Source organism: Saccopteryx leptura, chromosome 7, assembly GCF_036850995.1.
Source record: "Saccopteryx leptura isolate mSacLep1 chromosome 7, mSacLep1_pri_phased_curated, whole genome shotgun sequence".
In the NCBI taxonomy this organism is placed as follows: domain Eukaryota; kingdom Metazoa; phylum Chordata; class Mammalia; order Chiroptera; family Emballonuridae; genus Saccopteryx; species Saccopteryx leptura.
In genome coordinates, this window is record NC_089509.1 from 89567581 (window position 1) to 89588552 (window position 20972).

The 20972-nt window shown below is 45.2% G+C and overlaps 1 protein-coding gene across 27 annotated transcripts in view; it reads left to right on the forward strand.

Annotated features, from left to right (window-relative positions):
- The first annotated feature begins 19344 nt into the window (after positions 1–19344).
- Positions 19345–20972, forward strand: part of ABI2 (abl interactor 2) — a 109333-nt gene continuing 107705 nt past the window's right edge. For all 27 annotated transcript variants that reach the window (XM_066345103.1, XM_066345106.1, XM_066345115.1 and 24 more), the window contains exon 1: positions 19345–19707. In XM_066345103.1, the coding sequence (XP_066201200.1) occupies positions 19591–19707 (117 nt within the window). In that variant the 5' untranslated portion in view covers positions 19345–19590. The remainder of the gene's footprint in view (positions 19708–20972) is intronic.

Consider the following 20972-nt stretch of genomic DNA (forward strand, 5'->3'; position numbering starts at 1 on the left):
TAGTGTGTCCTTTAAGTCTGCTGTTTCTTTGTTAATTTTCTTTCTTGAGGATCTATCTAGTGATATTAATGGGGTATTGAAATCCCCTACTCTTATAGTATTGCTGTTGATCTTGCCCTTTAAATCCATCAAAGTCTGCTGTATATATTTAGGTGCTCCCATATTAGGTATGTAGATACTTATAACAGTTATATCTTCCTGTTGGATTGCTCCCTTTATCATTATGTAGTGACCTTCTTAATCTCGTACTATAGTCTTTGTTTTTAAAGTCCATTTTGTCTGATATAAGTATTGCTACCCCAGCTTTTCTTTCATTTCCATTTGCGTGAAATATTTTTTTTTCATCCTTTTGTCTTCAGTCTATGTGCATCTTTTGTTTTAAGGTGTGTCTCTTGTAGACAGCATATGTATGGGTCCTGTTTTCTTATCCATGCAGCTACCCTATTTCTTTTGATTGGATCACTTAATCCATTTACATTTAAGGTTATTATTGATATGTAATTGTTTATTGCCATTTTATTCTTTAAAATTGTATTCCTCTTTTGATATATTCTTTTTCTCCTTTGATCTGTTTACAACAGGGCCCCTTAGTATTTCTTGCAGCCTTGGTCTGGTTGTAGTGAATTCCTTGAGGGTTTTTTTGTCTGGAAAACTTTTCATTTCTCCTTCAATTTTAAACGATAGCCTTGCTGGATAAGGTAGTCTTGGTTGTAGGCTCTTGTTCTGCATTACTTTTAATATTTCTTGCCATTCCTTTCTGGCCTCAAGTGTTTCTGTTGAGAAGTTGGAAGTCATCCTTATGAGGGTTCCTTTGTAGGTGATAGTCTTTTTTTTCTCTAGCAGCTTTTAATATTTTCTCTTTATCAGTTAGTTTTGGTATTTTAATTATGATGTGTCTTGGTGTAGGTTTCATTGGGTTTCTCTTTAATGGAGTTCTCTGTGCTTCCTGAACATGTGAGATGTTTTCCTGCCTTAATTGAGGGAAGTTTTCATCTATGATATGCTTGAACAAAGTCTCTATCCCTTGTTCTTCCTCTTCTTCTTCAGGAACCCCTATGATGAGGATATTATTTCTCTTTAGGTTGTCACAGAGCTCTCTTAGATTTTCCTCAGACTTTTTGAGTCTCTTTTATTTTTTCTGCTCTGCTTTCATGCCTTTATTTATCGTGTCCTCTAACTCACTGATTCAATTCTCAGCTTCATCCATCCTGCTTTTAATTTCTTCCATTGTGTTCTTCATTTCTGATATTGTATTTGTCATTTCTGACTGATTTTTTTATTATCTCAATATCCTTTTTTTATATTTGCTATCTCTTTATTTAGGTGTTCGTAATGACCATCTATTGTTGTTCTAATATCTTTGAGCATCCTAACAATCGTTATTTTAAACTCTGCATCTGGTAATTTGGTTATATCTGACTCATTCAGGTCCTTTTCTGGGGATTTCTATTGATTCATTTGTGTTGCATTTCTCTGCTTTCTCATTTTGTCTATGTAAAAGAAGGTTTTGGCCACTGGAGTCCACTGGGTGTGGCCTCTGTGTTCCCTAGGTATGGTCTGTCTGCAGGCCCGTCACCCCCTTTGCTATTGCTGCCGAGGATGTTCGGGTATGGGCATTGCTGGTGCCTGCCCACTGGAGCTGTTGCTGTGGTTTCTGCCTCTCCTTCACCGGAGTGGCTGTGATCACTTGCTCAGGTGTAAAAGCCTCATTGGCCTTGGCCTTCGCCCCACCCCCATGGGTGGCGTTATGCTCGGCCCTGAGGGCAGAGGTGAGCACCTTTGCTCAACTGCAGGTCTCTGCCTGATTCCAGGCTTTCGCCCCACCCCTGCAGGAGGAGCCTGCTCATGGGACGCCTTGGCTCCACAGGCTGGGCTGGACTGCATGCATTGGCTCAGTAGCGGGACTCAGCCTGTTCTGGGCTTTTGGCTCCACCCCTGTGAGAGGAGCTGGCTCCCAAGTCAGGCCACAAGCCTAGGTTCCGCCGGCAGGGCAAAGCTGTGCTCCTGCACCCTTGCTCAAGGGCCTGTCTCCACCCCTTCTGTGGTTCCCGCCCTCCCCCCGCCCCCCCACAGGCTGGATTGCAGGTGGCCCACAGCTGGGCTTGACCGCTTTTTCACGTCCCCTCGTCCCCAGCCCGGCAAGACTGAGCTCACACCTGGGCCCAGTGGCGGCCAGCAGGCTTCCGCCCTTGCCGACAGAACCTCGCTTCTGCGTCCCGCTGCCGCCGCCGCCCACCCTCAGGCGAGCCCTCAGCTGTGTGGGTGGGGGCACTGCAGCTCAGACCCTAAGACTCACTACTGTAGCCCCGAAAGCTCCCTCCTTCTAAGTGACTCTGCTCTGAGTGCCACAAGGGAGCTTGTTTGGCTTGTGTCCTGCTTCCCTTTGCTGGTATTGCTGTTTCCAGGGGAAATATTCACTTCAGATTTGGGGAGGGACTCGTCCCAGAGGTTAGGGTGTCTGTCTCCCAAAATGTTTCTCCCTGTGCCTTCTAGATTACAGTCTCTTCCTGCTACTCTGGTCCTCTCCTCTCCCCCAGACCCCCAGAGCCCCGGGTGAGTGGTTGTGAGAGAGGTTTTCTGCGCGGTCCCTTTAAGAAGAATCCTGGGTCTGAGAAATCAGTCTCTTTCTCACAAACAGTATCCTGTCTTGTTTCCAGCTAAATACTGTCCATACACCTCTTCTAGGCTCTGGGGCTGCAGGCTGGGGATTTGTTCCTGGGACTCAGGACCCTGCCCTCTCTGCTAAACTCACTTCTTGCCATGAGTCTCTCCCGGCTGCTGTTTGCTCCGGGGAGCTGGGCAGCCCTCTCCGCATTTCTGCTTTTCCTACCAGTCTCAGTGTGGCTTCTTCAGTGTTCTTTGGTTGAAGAGTCCTCTTAGTTTAGTCCAAAGTTGGTTTTTCCAGATGGTGGTTCTTAAAAATTAGTTTGTAATCCACTTTGGTTCTGGGAGGTGGAAGTTGGTACGTCTGCCTACTCCATCGCCATCTTGTCTTCTATCCAAGTCTTACACTGAATTCACTAAAGAAAAAAGTCTAATGATGGATAAACTTATTTCGGTGTGTACTGATGGTCCTCCGTGCATGGTGGAGAAAAACAGAGGATTCGTAGCGCTTATTTTTGAACATGAAAAGAGACCCATCCTAAGTTTTCAGTGCATCCAACATCAGGAGGCGCTTTGTGCTCAAATGTGTGGCAAGAGCAGATTGGTGAGGTGATGTCGCTGGTCATTCGGGTAGTCAACTTTATTGTTGCCCGAGCTTTAAATGATTACCAGTTTAAAACATTGCTGGATGAAGTTGGGAATAATTATCTTGGTCTGCTTCTGCACAGCAATGTGTGTTGGTTGTCAAGAGGGAAGGTGCTCAGCTGTTTTGCAACTTGTCTGAGCAAAATCCAGACTTTTCTTGAAATGAAAAATGTTGAGAATCCTGAGTTAGCTAACACTGAGTGGCTTCTGAAGTTCTACTATCTCGTGGACATGACTGAACATTTGAACAAGCTCAATGTGAAAATGCAAGATGTTGGAAATACAGTCTTATCCCTTCAACAAGCAGTGTTTGCATTTGAAAACAAGCTGGAACTCTTCATTGCCGACATTGAAACAGGTCATTTACTACACTTTGAAAAAGTGGGAGAGTTTAAAGATGCATGCACAGCAAGTGACCCTGCTCAACATCTTGATCTCCAGCACTAGCAGGCTTCACATCTAATCTCCTGCAGTCATTCAAAGCATGATTTGTAGAATTTCATGAGCGTACTCATCTTTTTAAGTTCATCACCCATCCACACGAAAGTGCAGTGGACAACGCCTGAGTTACATCCCCGGTGTCTCCTTCAGAGATTTTGAACTACAAGCTGCTGACCTGAAGGCCTCAGACATGTGGGTAAGTAAGTTCAAGTCACTGAATGAAGATTTGGAAAGACTTGCACGACAGCAAGCAGAGTTGGCGAGCAAACACAAGTGGGGAGAAATGAAAAAACTTCAACCCACAGACCAGCTGATTCTCAAAACTTGGAATGCGCTTTCTGTCACATATCACACAGTGCAGCATGTGAGTATTGCTATACTGACAATGTTTGGCTCTACGTATGCATGTGAGCAGTCTTTCTCACATCTAAAGAACGGTAAGACCTACGATCATGTTTAACGGATGAAAGTCTCAACGCCTGCATGAAGCTTAACCTCACCACGTATCAACCAGACTACAAAGCCATCAGCAAAACCATGCAGCACCAGAAGTCGCATTAATGGTAAGAAGTACTTTATTCATCATTGGTTAGCAACAGCATAACAATGTTATTAAAAAGTATTCAGAGAGTTATTGTACTTTAAAAGTGTTGGTCTTACATAAAATGCACACATTTACTTGTATTTAGTGTTAAATATATTGTATGGCTCTCACAGAATTACATTTTAAAATATGTGGCATTCATGGCTCTCTCAGCCAAAAAGGTTCCCAACCTCTGCTCTATCCACTGTGCCACCACCTGGTCAGGCAATGCATTTTTATTTATTAAAATTGCAAAAGTGCTGTCATATATTAAAAATCTCATTTTAGTCCTCATTTCACTGATGGACTCTAACTTTCCTGGATTTTAATCTTAATTGCCAAAGACTTCTGTGGGAGGGTATAATGGTATTTTTCTCTGAAATATCATCATAAAATCCTATGAAATATTTCAGTGATATGAATCACTTACTTATTCATCTGGGTAGACATTTAGATAATAGAAGTAGCTAACAGAAATCTGTGAGAAATATATTGTTAACTCTGGTGAAAGAGGAAGGAAGAAATTCTATTGATGTATTTTTTAAATGTATTTAAATTCTGTGTTCCCTGTCATTCTAAAATACCAATGAATATTTTCTTCTGCTCCTTTCTTTCCAAGAGGCTATGTAAAATTACTTTGACAGAGAAAATAGTGAATTTTTTTCTGTTAAGTTCTACATCCCATTTCATGAACATAGCAAATAATATCCTTTTTACCAACCTTGCACTTACTACACAAGTGAAACTTATTACCTTGTACTATGATGTTTAGTTAGCAATCTTGTCCAAGTGTTATATTTTTTCAATATGACTGAAACTGACAAGAAACAGATTGCTTTTTAAAGGAAGTTGAAAGCTTTGAAATCATACATGCTGTAGGTAAATTAACACACAGCATAGAAGTACTTATGGTATTAATGCACAATTAGAAAACTCTTAGCAATTCATATTATTAAATTAAGGTCAGTATAGTTTTTGGTAATAAATCAATTAATACATTTTGAGACTTGGAGTTTTATAAAATCTTTTAACATAATTTAAAACAAAAGTAGGTAATTTAAGAAATTCAATTTTTGGGAACTGATTGATGATCTGTCTGCTGTGAGAAAATTATCTGTTTTATTTGTTCTTAAATATCATTGTACTTTGGAGGGAGGAATATGTATAGCCAATTTTAGTAGGAACTAAAGAATTCAATTTTTATTCTTCAAAAACATGTTTTTCAAGATAAATGCCTACCTCATTGTTATTCCTATACACATAGGCTTATTATCATGAATAATTTCAGGTTTATATTGTTCACTCTCATGGTTTAATGGAAAAAAAATTTTTCTCTCTTTTTATTTTTTACAAAGAAGGGAGCTATTTTGCTTTCTCTCACAGGAATCTGTTATATATTACTAAGTACTTAAATATAATTCTCCAAGGTGTGTCTTGGGTATATGGTATTTCTTCTCTTTATAATAGTAATTTCTTGGAAAATGCATTTTATTGGTTATTGGATAGTATGAGGGGATTATTGTGGATTTGGTTGGGTGTACTAACAATATTGTGTGGTTATATAGCAAAATGACCTTATTTTTTTAGAGATATATCCTAAAGTATTTAGGGGTTAAATGTCATGATTGACTATTAATTTTCTTTAAAGTCTTTAGCATAAGATTAATATGAGGAAATAAGGTAAAATAGAAGCTATTGTTACATCTAATTAATGGGTATTTTGTGTTTTCGTTATACCATAGTCCATAGTGTATGTTTGTAATTTTATAATAAAGAGACTAAAAAATTCTTATTTCTTTTTAATAATTTTATTTTATTTTTTTGACAGAGACAGAGAGTCAGAGAGAGGGACAGACAGACAGGAAGGTACAGAGATGAGAAGCATCAATTCTTTATTGCTGCACCTTCGTTGTTCATTGATTGCTTTTTCATATGTGCCTTAATTGGGGGACTACAGCAGAGCGAGTGACCCCTTGCTCAAGCCAGTGACCTTGGGCTCAAGCCAGTGATCATGGGGTCATGTCTATGATCTCATGTTCAAGCTAGTAACCCTGTGCTCAAGCTGGTGAGCCTGTGCTTAAGCCAGCTACCTCGAGGTTTTGAACCTAGGTCCTCTGCATCCCAGTCTGACACTCTATCCACTGTGCTACCACTTGGTCAAGCCAAAAATTAACTTATTTCTTAAAATGTGTATTCATACAGTTGTGCAGCATGGAATGACCTATTGTACAAAAAGCCTTTTTGTTTTAATTGGCACATTTTTAACCATTAAATAAATATCCCTAAAATTGAGACTAACATTTATATTACTAAAACTGAAACCAACGTTTCAGATGATAAAAGCTTGCCTAAATAAAAATCTTAGATTCTAGCCATTTATATTTTGATCATATACAGAACATTTTTTCCAAAGATTTAGTATGTGCAAGCTATATGTGTTTGATATTTAAATTTCCTGATTGTCTTAAATCTGACTAAAACCCAGAAATGTATCTCTTGTATAAACACTATGAAAATATTAATCACTGATAATTATTTCTCTTGTTTAGGGTGAGAATGGGAAGTCAGTTAGTTAATGTTAGATTCAGGGAAATGTGCTGTGGCTGCCAGAATGTAACTATTGAAGGAGCAGGAACAGAGAGTGCTGATAGGGCCCCTGTGAGGCTGAGAACAAAGGTCAGAGACCCTTATCAGAAGTTTATGTTTGAAATTCGCCACTAAGCTAAACCCGGCCCCTGTTGCTATGCTGCGTGTGACCTCCCTAGCGAATAGCTAACTGCCACATCTGCTTCTGTATAAATGCTTGCTCAGTTAGGCTATATAAGGACCTAGCTGTAAATGCCAGGCGCGACTCCTGTTTGCAGCTCCTTGTGAGTACAGTGTCTCCGGACATCTTGGGAGTTCGCCCCTGCGCAGGTTAAACTGGCCAATAAAGTAACATCTAAACTCCTGAAAGTCTCCGACGTTTGTTCTCGTACCCGGTGGATGCAACATTTTTGGGGGCTTGCCCGGGATTCTCCCTTGGTGGAGTTTTGGGTTGGAGACTGGAAGGACAGCTTGAGCTGAGTAAGTATTCACTGAGGAACCTCCTTTGGTTTGGCTTTTGGGCTCCGGAGCACACAATCCTGAGGTAGTGGATGGGATGCTGCCGGTAACCTACCCAGGGCTTTCAGAAGCGAGACGTCGCTCTCTGAAATTTGGCTATTTGGATTTGTTAACTTTAGGAGTGACCAGTCACATTAGGAATCCTTTTTTCGCTGCGCTGCACTGCATTTTGTCTTAGCTCAAATGACTGAGTTGAGTGTGAGAGAGACAAGTGTGTTCCTTGTGTTAATAGTGTGTGTTGCCTGTATCCTACCCTTTCTCATTATTCCTGAGTCATCTAGGATGGGACAACAGGAGTCTATGCCGGGATCCCCGCTCGAGTACCTGTTGAAGAAATTTTCTTATTTCCAGAAGAGGGCTCAGGGGTACGGAGGTCCACAGCCGAGTCCAGGTTTCCTCCGGACTTTGAGCCAGCTGGAATGGCCTAAATTTAATGTGGGATGGCCCACAGAGGGCACTTCTGACCTTCCAACATTGTTTGCTGTCAGAGTCACGGTCTATAGGGCTCCCCACCCAGACCAATACCTATATATGGATGTGTGGTTAGATACAGCCATTTTGCCTCCATCTCCGGGAGGTGCAGCCATTTTGCCTCCTTCTCTGGGAGGTGCAGCCATTTTGCCTCTCTGGGAGGCACCACTGGCACCAGATGCTGGCCCACGGGCACCTCCTCGCCTCATCTATGTGCATTTTTCCACTAGTGATTTATACAATTGGAAACATCAGAATCCCCCATTTTCCGAGAAACCTCAGGGACTAATATCTCTCCTTGAGACCATTTTTAGGACCCATCAGCCCACAGGAGACGATTGTCAGCAGATTTTACAAACCCTCTTCACTTCTGAAGAAAGGGACAGAATAATGAGAGAAGCTGCTAAGGCGGTATTAGGAGAAGAAAGGGAAACTCGGGAGGGAAGAAGGGAAATAGAAGATGTTCTCCCATCTCAACCTCCTACCTGGGACCCTAATAGCGCTGGGGGAAGGGATGCACTCCTCCAGTATCGCCGGGCTCTGTTGAGAGGGCTCAAGGCATCAGCTAGAAATCCAACCAACTTTAGCAAGGTAAGTGAGGTCATCCAGGGAAGAGAGGAATCCCCAGCAGCCTTTCTAGAAAGACTCATAGAGACTTATAGAGTATATACCCCTCTAGATCCTGAGGCAGAAGAGAACAGGAGACTAGTAAATATAGCCTTTGTGACTCAGGCCACTTCAGATATTAGGAAAAAGCTTCAGAAGATAGAGGGATTTGAAGGAGAAAATAGGAGTAAGCTATTAGAAATAGCCCAGAAAGTATATATTAACAGGGATGATCCGGAGGTTGGCAGAGCAAAGGAGGTAGCCAAGATCCTGATTGCTGCTCAGAAACCTCCCCCCAAAGGAAAAGGGGGACAGAGGAAGGGCCAAGGACAGCAAATAGACAAGGATCAATGTGCCTATTGCAAGGAGAAAGGACACTAGAAGAGAGAGTGCCCAAAGTTAAGGGCCGACAGCCAGAGGCCAAAACAAGCCCCAGAGGTCTTGCTCCAAACCTTAGACTGACGGGGCCAGGGCTCCATTCCCGTTGGCTCCCAGGAGCCCATGGTCACCTTAACAGTTGAAGAAAACCATTAGACTTCCTAGTCGACACGGGAGCCATCTATTCAGTCCTAAAGAAACCACAGGGCCAGATGCAGAAGGCAACTACTAAGATAATAGGGGCAACGGGCAAAGCAGAAGCCTACCCATGGGCCACCGCAAGAATTACTGACTTAGGTTGAGGCACCATCACCCACTCTTTCCTAGTCATTCCAGACTGCCCTTACCCACTGCTTGGAAGGGACTTATTGCAAAAACTTCAGGCCACCATAACCTTCCGACGGGAGGAAAGCCCTATGGGGAACAAAGAGGCAGAGGTCAGCATAGAAGTAACTGTCCCACTGTCTGAAGAACATTCACTTGCCACCGTCCTAGAAGGTAAAGAGGCCGAGGAAGGGGTTCCAGATGCCCTGCGTGCCCGGGTACCTGAGGTTTGGGTGGAAACCAACTCCCCAGGTTTGGCTGCTCACCAACCACCTGTCCTGGTGCAACTGCTTAGCACTGCTAGACCGGTTAGGATCAGGCAGTACCTGGTCCCAGCCCGAGCTAGACAGGGAATTGCCCGGCACTTGCAATGCCTGCTGGAGGCAGGCATCCTTCGAAGGTGCCAATCAGCCTGGAACACCCTGCTGCTTCCCGTCCAGAAACCAGGGAGCCAAGACTATCGTCCGGTCCAGGACTTGCGGGAAGTAAATGTGCAGGTAGAGACTATTCATCCCACGGTGCCCAACCCATATACCTTACTGAGCTCATTGCCCCAAACCCATACCTATTATTCTGTCCTGGATGTGAAGGATGCCTTCTTTTCTATTCCCCTGGCGCCTCAGAGCCAAGAGATCTTTGCCTTTGAATTGAATGACTCAGATAATGGACTGGTGGGGCAGTTCACTTGGACCAGACAACCACAAGGGTTTAAGAATTCCCCCACCATTTTTAATGAAGCCCTCAGCAAAGATCTGCAGGCTTTCCACTCCCCCATCCATCGATTGTACTGCTCCAGTATGTGGATGACATCCTCATAGCTGCCAAGGACGAAGGAGAGTGTGAGGAAGCTACCTTGGACCTGCTACAAGATCTCGGGCGAATGGGTATCGAGTCTCCGCCAAGAAGGCCCAGATTGTGAGGAAAACTGTAAGTTATTTGGAGTATAACTTACAGGGAGGGCAAAGGACATTGTCCAGCCAGCGAATTCAGACGGTCCTGCAGATCCCCGAGCCTACTAACAAGAGACAGGTACGAGAATTCCTGGGTGCAGTAGGATACTGCCGACTGTGGATATTAGGCTTTGCAGAACTAACTAAACCCCTACATGAACTAACCAGGGGTAAGGAAGAGCAGTTCACATGGACAGATAGGGAGAAGCAAGCATTCCAAGCACTTAAAAAGGCCCTAGTGGCTGCCCCAGCTTTGGTCCTGCCAGATCTGGCCAAACTCTTTCAGCTATTTATAGCAGAAAAGGGAGGGGTAGCTTTAGGGGTACTAAACCAGGAACTTGGGCCATAGAAGAGGCCTGTCACCTATCTGTCCAAGAAACTTGATCCTGTAGCCTCGGGATGGCCAACATGTCTGAGGGCGCTTGCTGCCACCTCCATACTAGTCAAGGAGGCTAGTAAATTGACTTTAGGGCAGGACATCAAAGTCATTAGGGAACACTACATAGAGCAAGTGCTGCGAGCACCTCCTGACAGGTGGCTATCTAATACACGGCTAACGCAGTATCAGGCTCAGCTGCTGAACCCTCCATCTGTTCAGTTCCTCAAAACTACTGCCCTGAACCCAGCAACCCTGTTGCCAATACCAGACTCCACTTTGGTCCACAGTTGCAAACAAATCCTTGACACAGTGACTGGCTCCCGCCCAGATTTAAGGGATCAAGCATACAGGAAGGCAGACCTGACCCTCTTTACAGACAGGAGCAGTTTTATTAAGGATGGACAGCGACATGCAGGGGCAGCAGTGACCACAGAAAATAAGGTCCTGTGGCAGAAAGCACTGCTCGCAGGAACATCTGCACAAAGGGCAGAACTAATAGGACTAACCCGAGCCTTACAGATAGCAGAGGGAAAAGTTGCCAACATCTACACTGACAGCCAGTATGCATTCGCCACTGCCCATGTCCACGGAGCCATATATAAGGAGAGAGGCTTACTGACAGCAGGGGGAAAAGACATTAAAAATCGCAATGAAATTCTTGCCCTCCTAAACGCCATTTGGCTACCTACCAAAGTTGCCATCATTCACTGCAAAGGACACCAGAGAAGGGACTCTCCTATTGTAAAGGGTAACAACCTAGCAGACTCAGCTGCGAGAGAGGCAGACACTGGGCCACAAGAAAGCCTTCTGCCATTGCTGCCTAAGCCAATGCTACCTCCGGATCCTAGATATTCCCCAGAAGAAGAGCAGGAAGGGATGCAGTTGAAAGGGAAGAAAAATCAGCAGGGATAGATAGATCTTCCCGACTCCCGGCTCTATTTACCCCAGGGAATAGTAAGAGAAATAGTAGGAGATATCCATACTAGTACTCATCTAGGACAAAACAAGCTAGAACAACTTATCAGGAAGTATTATGTAGGGCCCAACATCAGGGATATTGTCCACTCCATTGTCTCGAGGTACAGCATCTATGCCAGAGTAAACGCGCAGAATAAGAAGCTACCCCCCTTTGTGAGGTATCGGGAGAAAGATCCGGGAGAACTGTGGGAAATAGATTTCACAGAGATGACCCCTGGGAAGTCAGGTTGTAAGTATCTATTAGTATTAGTAGACACCTTCTCAGGATAGATGGAAGCATTCCCCATGCGAGGAGAGGCTACTTCCACAGTCTGCAACAGTCTTTATGTCCTTTCTGAAATGAATTCATGCCGGGGTTTAAGACTAGTGATAAACTTAAGTGTTCATCATTATATAGCACTTTAGATGGACCATCCCATTTAAACCAGTGTGGTCTGTGTGAGATTGCATTGCATTTATAGGCCCCAAAGTTCAGGACAGGTAGAAAGAATGAACAGGACTCTGAAGGAAACTATAATTAAGCTGAGAGGGGAGACCGGCGAAAACTGGGTTGAGCTCCTCCCTTTCGCCCTTTTTAGAACCAGATGTACCCCCTATCTCAATAAATGGACCCCTTATGAAATCTTATTTGGGCAACCTGTGCCCCTTGTACCTCGATTGACCAGAGGGGAACTAGAGATTTCTTTTTTTTTTTTTTTTTTTCATTTTTCTGAAGCTGGAAACAGGGAGAGACAGTCAGACAGACTCCCGCATGCGCCCGACCGGGATCCACCCGGCACGCCCACCAGGGGGCGACGCTCTGCCCACCAGGGGGCGATGCTCTGCCCATCCTGGGCGTCGCCATATTGCGACCAGAGCCACTCTAGCGCCTGGGGCAGAGGCCACAGAGCCATCCCCAGCGCCCGGGCCATCTTTGCTCCAATGGAGCCTTGGCTGCGGGAGGGGAAGAGAGAGACAGAGAGGAAAGCGCGGCGGAGGGGTGGAGAAGCAAATGGGCGCTTCTCCTGTGTGCCCTGGCCGGGAATCGAACCCGGGTCCTCCGCACGCTAGGCCGACGCTCTACCGCTGAGCCAACCGGCCAGGGCGAACTAGAGATTTCTAATCATAATTTCCTCAAGTCCTTGCAGGCCCTGCAACACATCAGAAGTAAGGTGCAGGCCCTCCAGAGATCAGCCCAATCGAATGCGAAACACAGCTCCCGACTACCGGAGCCACCGGAGCCTAGACAGTAGGTGTAGATTCTCAACCACAGACGGGGCAACCTTGAGGCACGGTAGAATAGACCATTCCAGGTGATTCTGAGTACACCCACAGCTATTAAGGTAGCTGAAAAGCCCTACTGGATCCACCTCTCCCACGTGAAGCCGGCCCAACCACCCGACGAAGGGTCTCGGAGATGGGAAGTCAAGCGGACCCCTGGAGAGCCTCTAAAGCTCACCTCCTCCACTTAAGACTAATGACTTTTTATTGTTTACCCAGTAAGGGACTAGAGTTGCAGAAATAGGTTTTAATCAGGACAGTAGATAGCACAGTTATAGCACAGAATAACACCTGGGAAAGGAACCTGCTACCTCCTGGCAAATTTCACCTTAGGTAATTCCAATTACAGTGACTATTGCCTTAACCAAGAAACCCTACCTGCCACCCTAGAGGGCCCAAAAGTAACGAAGGCACCTGAAGGACTATAGTTTGTGTGCACTCAAGGTATCTTCAAGTGTATAGACCCCACTCATCCTGAACTTTGTGTAAGTGCTTACAGTATTCCACAGGTATATCTGTATAGGGGAAACCCCGAATTCCTTGTTGCTCCCCCGAGGCGGGCAAAACAAGCTCCACTCCTTATCCCTATCATAGCTACCATAGGAATTGTAGGGTCAGCAGCAGTAGGGACAGCATCCCTCATTCAAGGGGAACTTACCCTCAGACATTCTCCAAAGATATTGCACTACTCCAAAACCAGGTAATATATCTCAAGAAGCAAATAGACTCCCTAGCCGAGGTAGCCCTTCAGAATAGGAGAGGGCTAGACCTCCTCCTCCTCGAGCAAGGAGGACTGTGTGCTGCCTTAAGAGAAGAATGTTGTTTTTACGCTAACCACTCTAGAGTAATTAGAGAGAATATCAAGATACTTGCAAACAGATTAAAGAATAGGAACCTAGAAGAAGACAGCCCTAGCTAGTATGCCTCTATGTTCAAGACTTCTCCTTGGTTAACTACCCTCATAGCTGCAATTGCTGGACCCCTTCTATTATTCGTATTGGCTCTTACCTTTGGAACAATAATCCTTAACAAGCTCCTTGCATTCGTAAAGGAGATGGTAGATGTAGTAAAGTTAATAGTTCTGTCCCAACCTTATACCATTCTCCCCACTGATGAAGAATCAAGGGTTTGATTTATGCCCAAAAGAGATGGGGGAATGTTAGATTCAGGGAGATGTGCTGTGGCTGCCAGAATGTAACTATTGAAGGAGCAGGAACAGAGAGTGCTGATAGGGCCCCTGTGAGGCTGAGAACAAAGAAGGTCAGAGACCCTTATCAGAAGTTTATGTTTGAAATTCGCCACTAAGCTAAACCTGGCCCCTGTTGCTATGCTGACCCCTGTTGCTATGCTGCGTGCGACCTCCCTAGCGAATAGCTAACTGCCACATCTGCTTCTGTATAAATGCTTGCTCACTTAGGATATATAAGGACCTAGCTGTAAGCGCCAGGCGTGACTCCCGTTTGCAGCTCCTTGTGAGTACGGTGTCTCTGGACATCTTGGGAGTTCGCCCCTGAGCAGGTTAAACTGGCTGATAAAGTAACATCTAAACTCCTGAAAGTCTCCGATGTTTGTTCTCGTACCTGGTGGATGCAACAGTTAACCATATCATTGTTTGAATAAAAAACTCTGCTTATGCCCTGTCTGGTTGGCTCAGTGGTAGAGTGTCGGCTTGGTGTGTGGAAGTCCCAGGTTTGATTCCCGGCCAGGGCACATAGGAGAGGCACCCATCTGCTTCTCCACTGTTCCCCCTCTCCTTTCTCTCTAGCTCTCTCTTCCCCTCCCGCAGCCAAGGCTCCATTGGAGCAAAGTTGGCCCCAGGCGCAGAGGATGGCTCCATGGCCTCCACTTCAGGTGCTAAAATTGCTCCTGTTGCAACAAAACAATGTCCCAGATGGGCCGAGCATGACCCCCTGGTGGGCATGCCAGGTAGATCCCATCCGGTGCATGTGGGAGTCTGTCTGTCTATGCCCCCCACCCCCACCCCCCTGCTTCTCACTTTGGAAAAATACAAAAAAAAAAAAGAACAAAAAACCAAAAAACAACTTCGCTTGCATTTCTCCTGAGTACCGTTGATATTTCTAACCGGAAACTTAATTGCACAAAAAGGAATTCTTTTAAATTTCCTGAAAATATATATATTTACACATATTTTTACTCATTGAAATATATTTTTATGTATATATAAAAATTATATATATATTCAATTTTGTTTTGCCTTAGAAAATCATATAGCAGTCAAAAAACTATTGAATAGTTTTGAAATTCTCAAGGTAAAAGAGCAAAAACAGTCCAAAGTATCTTCATGAAGGAGGAGATTTAACAGTTTGTTATTTGATGCTTCCAAGCATTTAATATAAAACCACAAAAAGAGATGATTAATGCAGGAACTGCCATTGTATTCATATCAAACAACTGGTATTATTCTTTTAGGTGCCATAGAGTCTATTCTCTAATATATATTGATATTTTAAAAACATGACAAACTACAGTAAAATACTAATTGACCCTCTTAGTAACATTGAGGATACTAAAGCTGATAGGTTGATATCATTGAATAGACTGAAAATTTGGGGGCAAAAGTTAATGATGCAAACAGTGTTAGTAATTAGCAAGTTAGTGGTGCACAGAAAAAATAGGAAGGGAAAGTCTTCTAGATGTTGTAAGAAAAGCAATGTAAATTCAATTAATCAACATTTATTTCTTTAGTGTCCATTCTGTCAAGCATTGTATTATGTACTTGACCTTACTTTTCTCATTTAAGAACAGAGTTACGGCCCTGGCCGGTTGGCTCAGCTGTAGAGCGTCGGCCTAGCGTGCGGAGGACCCGGGTTCGATTCCCGGCCAGGGCACACAGGAGAAGCGCCCATTTGCTTCTCCACCCCTCTGCCACGCTTTCCTCTCTGTCTCTCTCTTCCCCTCTCGCAGCCAAGGCTCCATTGGAGCAAAGAGGGCCCGGGCGCTGGGCATGGCTCTGTGGCCTCTGCCTCAGGCGCTAGAGTGGCTCTGGTCGCAACATGGTGGCGCCCAGGATGGGCAGAGCATCGCCCCCTGGTGGGCAGAGCATCGCCCCATGGTGGGCGTGCCGGGTGGATCCCGGTCGGGCGCATGCGGGAGTCTGTCTGACTGTCTCTCCCTGTTTCCAGCTTCAGAAAAATGAAAAAAAAAAAAAAAAGAACAGAGTTATGAGGATAGTAAATATAGATCAGGGGAACACCACACGACACAGTGCATCCTTATTTCACAAGAAAAATTTGGCACTTTCTTTCCAGTCTGTTTCAATGGTGATAAAACCTTTGCTAGGTATGAGTCTAAGGTACGTTCACACTGGCCAAATTTAAGGTATATTGATAGTGGCTTCTAACTGGGTGAGTTTTCTGAGGGTAAGCCAACAGGCTCTCTTGTTGGCCTTGTTCAACGTTCTAATTCAAATTTGGGACTTAGTCAAGGTGTAATTCATTGTAAATAAATATAAAGTACTGCGACTAAATTTTTTAAAAATCAACTGTACTTGGCATGACAGTTAATATGTAAAAAAAACTAGGTATTTTTAATGCTTAGTTTGAATCAAACTGATGATAAAATTGCTAAGAAAAAGCATCTTGGGCTGCATTAGTAAATATATTCACTCTGATTTGGAGAGATGATAGTCTCACTGGACTCTTAGAAAAATAACCCATGTTCATTTTAGAAAATCAGCATTAGCAAAACCAAAAATCTTACAATCGCACCGCTTTATATAAATACATGGTACATATATTTATAATTTATAGATCTTATTGCTGTCTTCCTTTTTGTTTATTTAATTTTTTTTTTTTTTTTTTTTTTTTTTTTTTTGTATTTTTCCAAAGCTGGAAACGAGGAGACAGTCAGACAGACTCCCGCATGCGCCCGACCGGGATCCACCCGGCACGCCCACCAGGGGCGATGCTCTGCCCCTCTGGGGCGTCGCTTTGTCGCGACCAGAGCCACTCTAGCGCCTGGGGCAGAGGCCAAGGAGCCATCCCCAGCGCCCGGGCCATCTTTGCTCCAATGGAGCCTCGCTGCGGGAGGGGAAGAGAGAGACAGAGAGGAAGGAGAGGGGGAGAGGTGGAGAAGCAAATGGGCGCTTCTCCTGTGTGCTCTGGCCGGGAATCGAACCCGGGACCCCTGTACGCCAGGCCGACGCTCTACCACTGAGCCAACCGGCCAGGGCTGCTGTCTTCCTTTCTGCTTAAATTATCTTGGTGGCAGTAGAAGTGTCTATTATGTCCTTGGGTCCTTAGATCCAACTGAGTGTTAAAGTCAAGGTGAACAACTTTTTTACAATGAAAAGGACAAAAATAAATAGAAGAAAACAATATTGTAAATAAAAGAAACATTTTATTCATTGCAACAATAATACACTTTTTGAGGGAGGATGGAACTTACAAAAGAAGGATTGTCCTTTTCATTTTATATTTTTAATTAATTTATTTTTTTACAGAGACAGAGAGAGAGTCAGAGAGAGGGATAGACAGGGGCAGACAGACAGGAACGGAGAGATGAGAAGCATCAATCATCAGTTTTTCGTTGCGACACCTTAGTTGTTCATTGATAGCTTTCTCATATGTGCCTTGACCCCGGGCCTTCAGCAGACCGAGTAACCCCTTGCTCGAGCCAGCGACCTTGGGCTCAAGCTGGTGAGCTTTTGCTCAAACCAGATGAGCCCTCGCTCATGCTGGCGACCTCGGGGTCTCTAAACTGGGTCTTCCGCATCCCAGTCCAATGCTCTATCCACTGCGCCACCACCTGGTCAGGCAGGGTTGTCCTTTTTAAAGGAGGACAATTGGTCATCTTAGTTAAAGCTCCTCTTAGTGGAGATTCCCAGCTTCCAGCAATTGGAATCATGGACCTTCAGAGCAAGAAGGGCAGTTTCATCCACATCACCTGGAACCTCTCTAGAAATATAAATTGGGCAGACCATCTGAATCAGAATCTCTGGGAGTGGGGCCTAACGATCTGTGTTTTAACAAGCCCCCCAGCAAATTCCAATTCACACTGAAGTTTGGAACTGACCTGAGTTTAACCCTTTGATTTTTTTAGATAAGGAAGCTAAGATCGAAAGAGGCTGTCACAAATTAATTTGAGAAAAGTACTAGAATCCTCACACAGTGATTCCTAGGATGATGCATAATCCCTCAGGAATTTTTTTTTTTATCGGAGTACTTGCTAAGGCAGTATTTGAAAGGATGCTAGGTGTGAGTATTGAAATGGGAGAAGAGCTTCCTTTTAACTCACCCGGTGGGTTTCTTATAATTCAACAATTGCCTTTTGATCCTTTGAACTTTAAAAGTTTGCTTGATCTAAAATGTTTTTATTCACTTGATTATTCTTTAAGTGTCTTATTCCCCGAAGCAAGTTTGTGTGCCATTTAAGTAACGACTACACCATTCCATCACTACTGCTCTCTAATGAATCTCTGGCGAGTGACCCTGCAGCTTTCATTTTTAAAAACAAGTTCATCACACTTAAGCTTGAGAATCATTAATACAGGAGATGTTTAAAGCGGTTAAGAGTAAAACTGGTTGGACTGGACCAACATCTTCAATGTCATTTTACTTGGGTTTCACAGTGAAAACTCAAAAACAATTTGCTAATATGTTTATCATAAAGCCAGTCATCAGAGATTGCTCCAGAAATCTGTAATGGTACAGCATTGAAATGAGGGGCGGGGAATCGCAGTAAGAGGAACAAGAGATCACAAGAATAAGAGTTGAAATAATGGATCCAATTCTAAACTACAAATGCAGTCAACCTTGAGTTTACACGGTACAAAAAAGGTCACACACTTTATAATATCTCAGCGGTTGCCAGGGACTTTAATTTTCTCCGATTACATTGTTTGGAATTGTCAGATTTAGGAAAGATACATCATTTGGGGAATAAGAACGGACTGCCAAAATGATCCACCTGAATTTTTGTAGTATTTAACGTTTTTCAAGGTGCTTTCACGTAAACTTTTAATTTACCCCTATGAGGAAGAAAACTAGTACCAGCAAAACTATTTCCGAAACTACTGGATCCAGGAAGAAATAAGCAAGTCGATGGAACCAGAGCAGTGACAAAAGGTTGGCACTGAGGAAGCAAGTAAGTCATAGGGCGAATACAAAAAAGCCGAGGTCCAGGGGACGGAGGAAACAGTTTTAATAAGTTAAATGCAAAACATGCAGGAGTGCAGGAAATTTGGGATGAGGCAACTGGAATGTAGTTATGTGTCCCAAAGAGCATGGATGAGGTCAACGATAAAGAGAAAAGTGAAAAGGCGGCACTTAAAGCTGCACCGAAGTTTTGCAGGCTTGACATATCCCTCCGGCCTATAACCATGGCGTTTGACTCCAGCCTGAAGACCACGCGGAGTGGGGGTCGCGGAGGGCGCCAGCGGCAAGACAGCGGGGGCGGGTAGAGCTTTCACGCCGGACTAACAAAGGCCGCCTGGGAATTCCCGAGCCACGCAACCTGCGGGGGCCGAAGGGTTAACCGCGAGCCGGGATCGCGCGCACCTCCCAGCCCCCACTCCTGTCGTCGCTAGGAGACGCCGGAAGTGGGGAGGGGCGAGCGGCGCGGCCGAGGGTGGGAATCTTTCTCAGGCGCCCGGGGGCGGAGGGAGGGAGGGCGCGTGCGCGCGCTCGGCCGGCTGTCGCCGCGGTGACCGTCCTCCGAGTCCGTCGGCTCGCGCCCGGCCCCCGTCCCTGCTGCCCCCTCCCTTGTCGCGCGCGGGGGGTGCTTATCGCTCCTCCCGAGTTGCCGTCGCCGTGGCTGCTGCTCCTCCTCTCCTAGTCTTGGGTTTCCCTGGCTGCGGCCGCCGCTACCTCTGCGGTCTGTCTGAGGGGGAGTAGGAGGATGTGAAGATGGCGGAGCTGCAGATGCTGCTGGAGGAGGAAATCCCGGGGGGCCGCCGGGCCCTCTTCGACAGTTACACGAATCTGGAACGGGTGGCCGATTACTGCGAGAACAACTACATCCAGGTGAGAAGCATCCCGGCCTGGGCGTGCGGGGCCTCGGGGTGGCGAGCGGCGCGTGGGACCCGGGGCTGGGGCAGGGGGCGCGCGGGGCCGAGGCCAGGGCGGGACACGGGGACACGGCCCAGCTGCGCCCGCGGTTGGGGCTAGGGGATGGTGGGAATTGGGGCTGGTGAGTGGGTGAGAATCCTCTGGTTGGAGAAAACTGTAGCTTTAAAACATTCTTAAAAGCCATGAATCAGGCGGTGTGTGGTGTCCTGTCCGCGCCTCTTCGCTTCTCCTGCCCTCGGTCGCCCCCGCACTCGGTGCCAGTCAGGGTTCTGGATGGAGGAAGCCGAGGGTGGCATCATCTATTTGACGGAATCACGCTCCCCTCTACATGGCGGGGTGTCGGGGATTCATGGGCCACCCTCTTACCCTAAGCTCTGGAGGAATTTTTAAGGGGCTTTGTGGCTGCAAAGTGAAGTGCCTCAGTTTTCTATTCGTGTGAATGTCTCAAGAGACTGTTTTTGTGTGTGTGGTGTGTGCGGCGTATGTGGGTGTGAGGGGGTTGCTTTAGCTTCTAACCGGGGATACAGTAGAACAGCCGTTCTCTTGCTGGAAGTTACTGCTGTTTTCCTCCCTATGGGGAATGAGAAGCTGAAAGATAAGCTCCCCCGGCCCCCATCCCGTTAGAATAGGAAATTTATTTTCCTGTGGGAAGAAGAATTGTGACTGTTTTTCAGAGAGCATTAGGAAACGGTCCTCATGGTTTAATTTTTCCCGTGACGGTAGGTTTGGCACAAGGACTCATAGTGGTAGCGCTGTGTGTGTGTATGGAGGCGGGGATAGTGGGTGAGATGAGCTTCAGCTGCGCCTGGGGGAAGCAAAAGATCCTGTGGAATAAAGAAAAAATCTTTAAAACTGTTTTTTAAAAGAATAGGTTAAAAACGCACAGTTTGCAAATTCAGCTTCTTTTGTTTTCTTTATGGCTACTTCTGTATCACAAGTTCTACCTCCAATTTCCTTCCCATTTAAATTTTCTTGGGATAAAGGTGGGAATGGAAGAAGTATGTTAAATTGTTCCTATACTAGGGTCTTTTTTTTCTCTGCTCTCATCTCCATCTCTCGAGGCGTCCTTCTTAACGTCAGATATTGGGAAGCATTTCCAAGTCTAAATTTAAATTTAAAAGGTTAAAATGTATAAGTTCATCAATTTTGTAAGAACCATGTGGTTACTCAAGGGTGGTGTGAGATTTTACTTGATTAGTTATACATATATAAATATATAT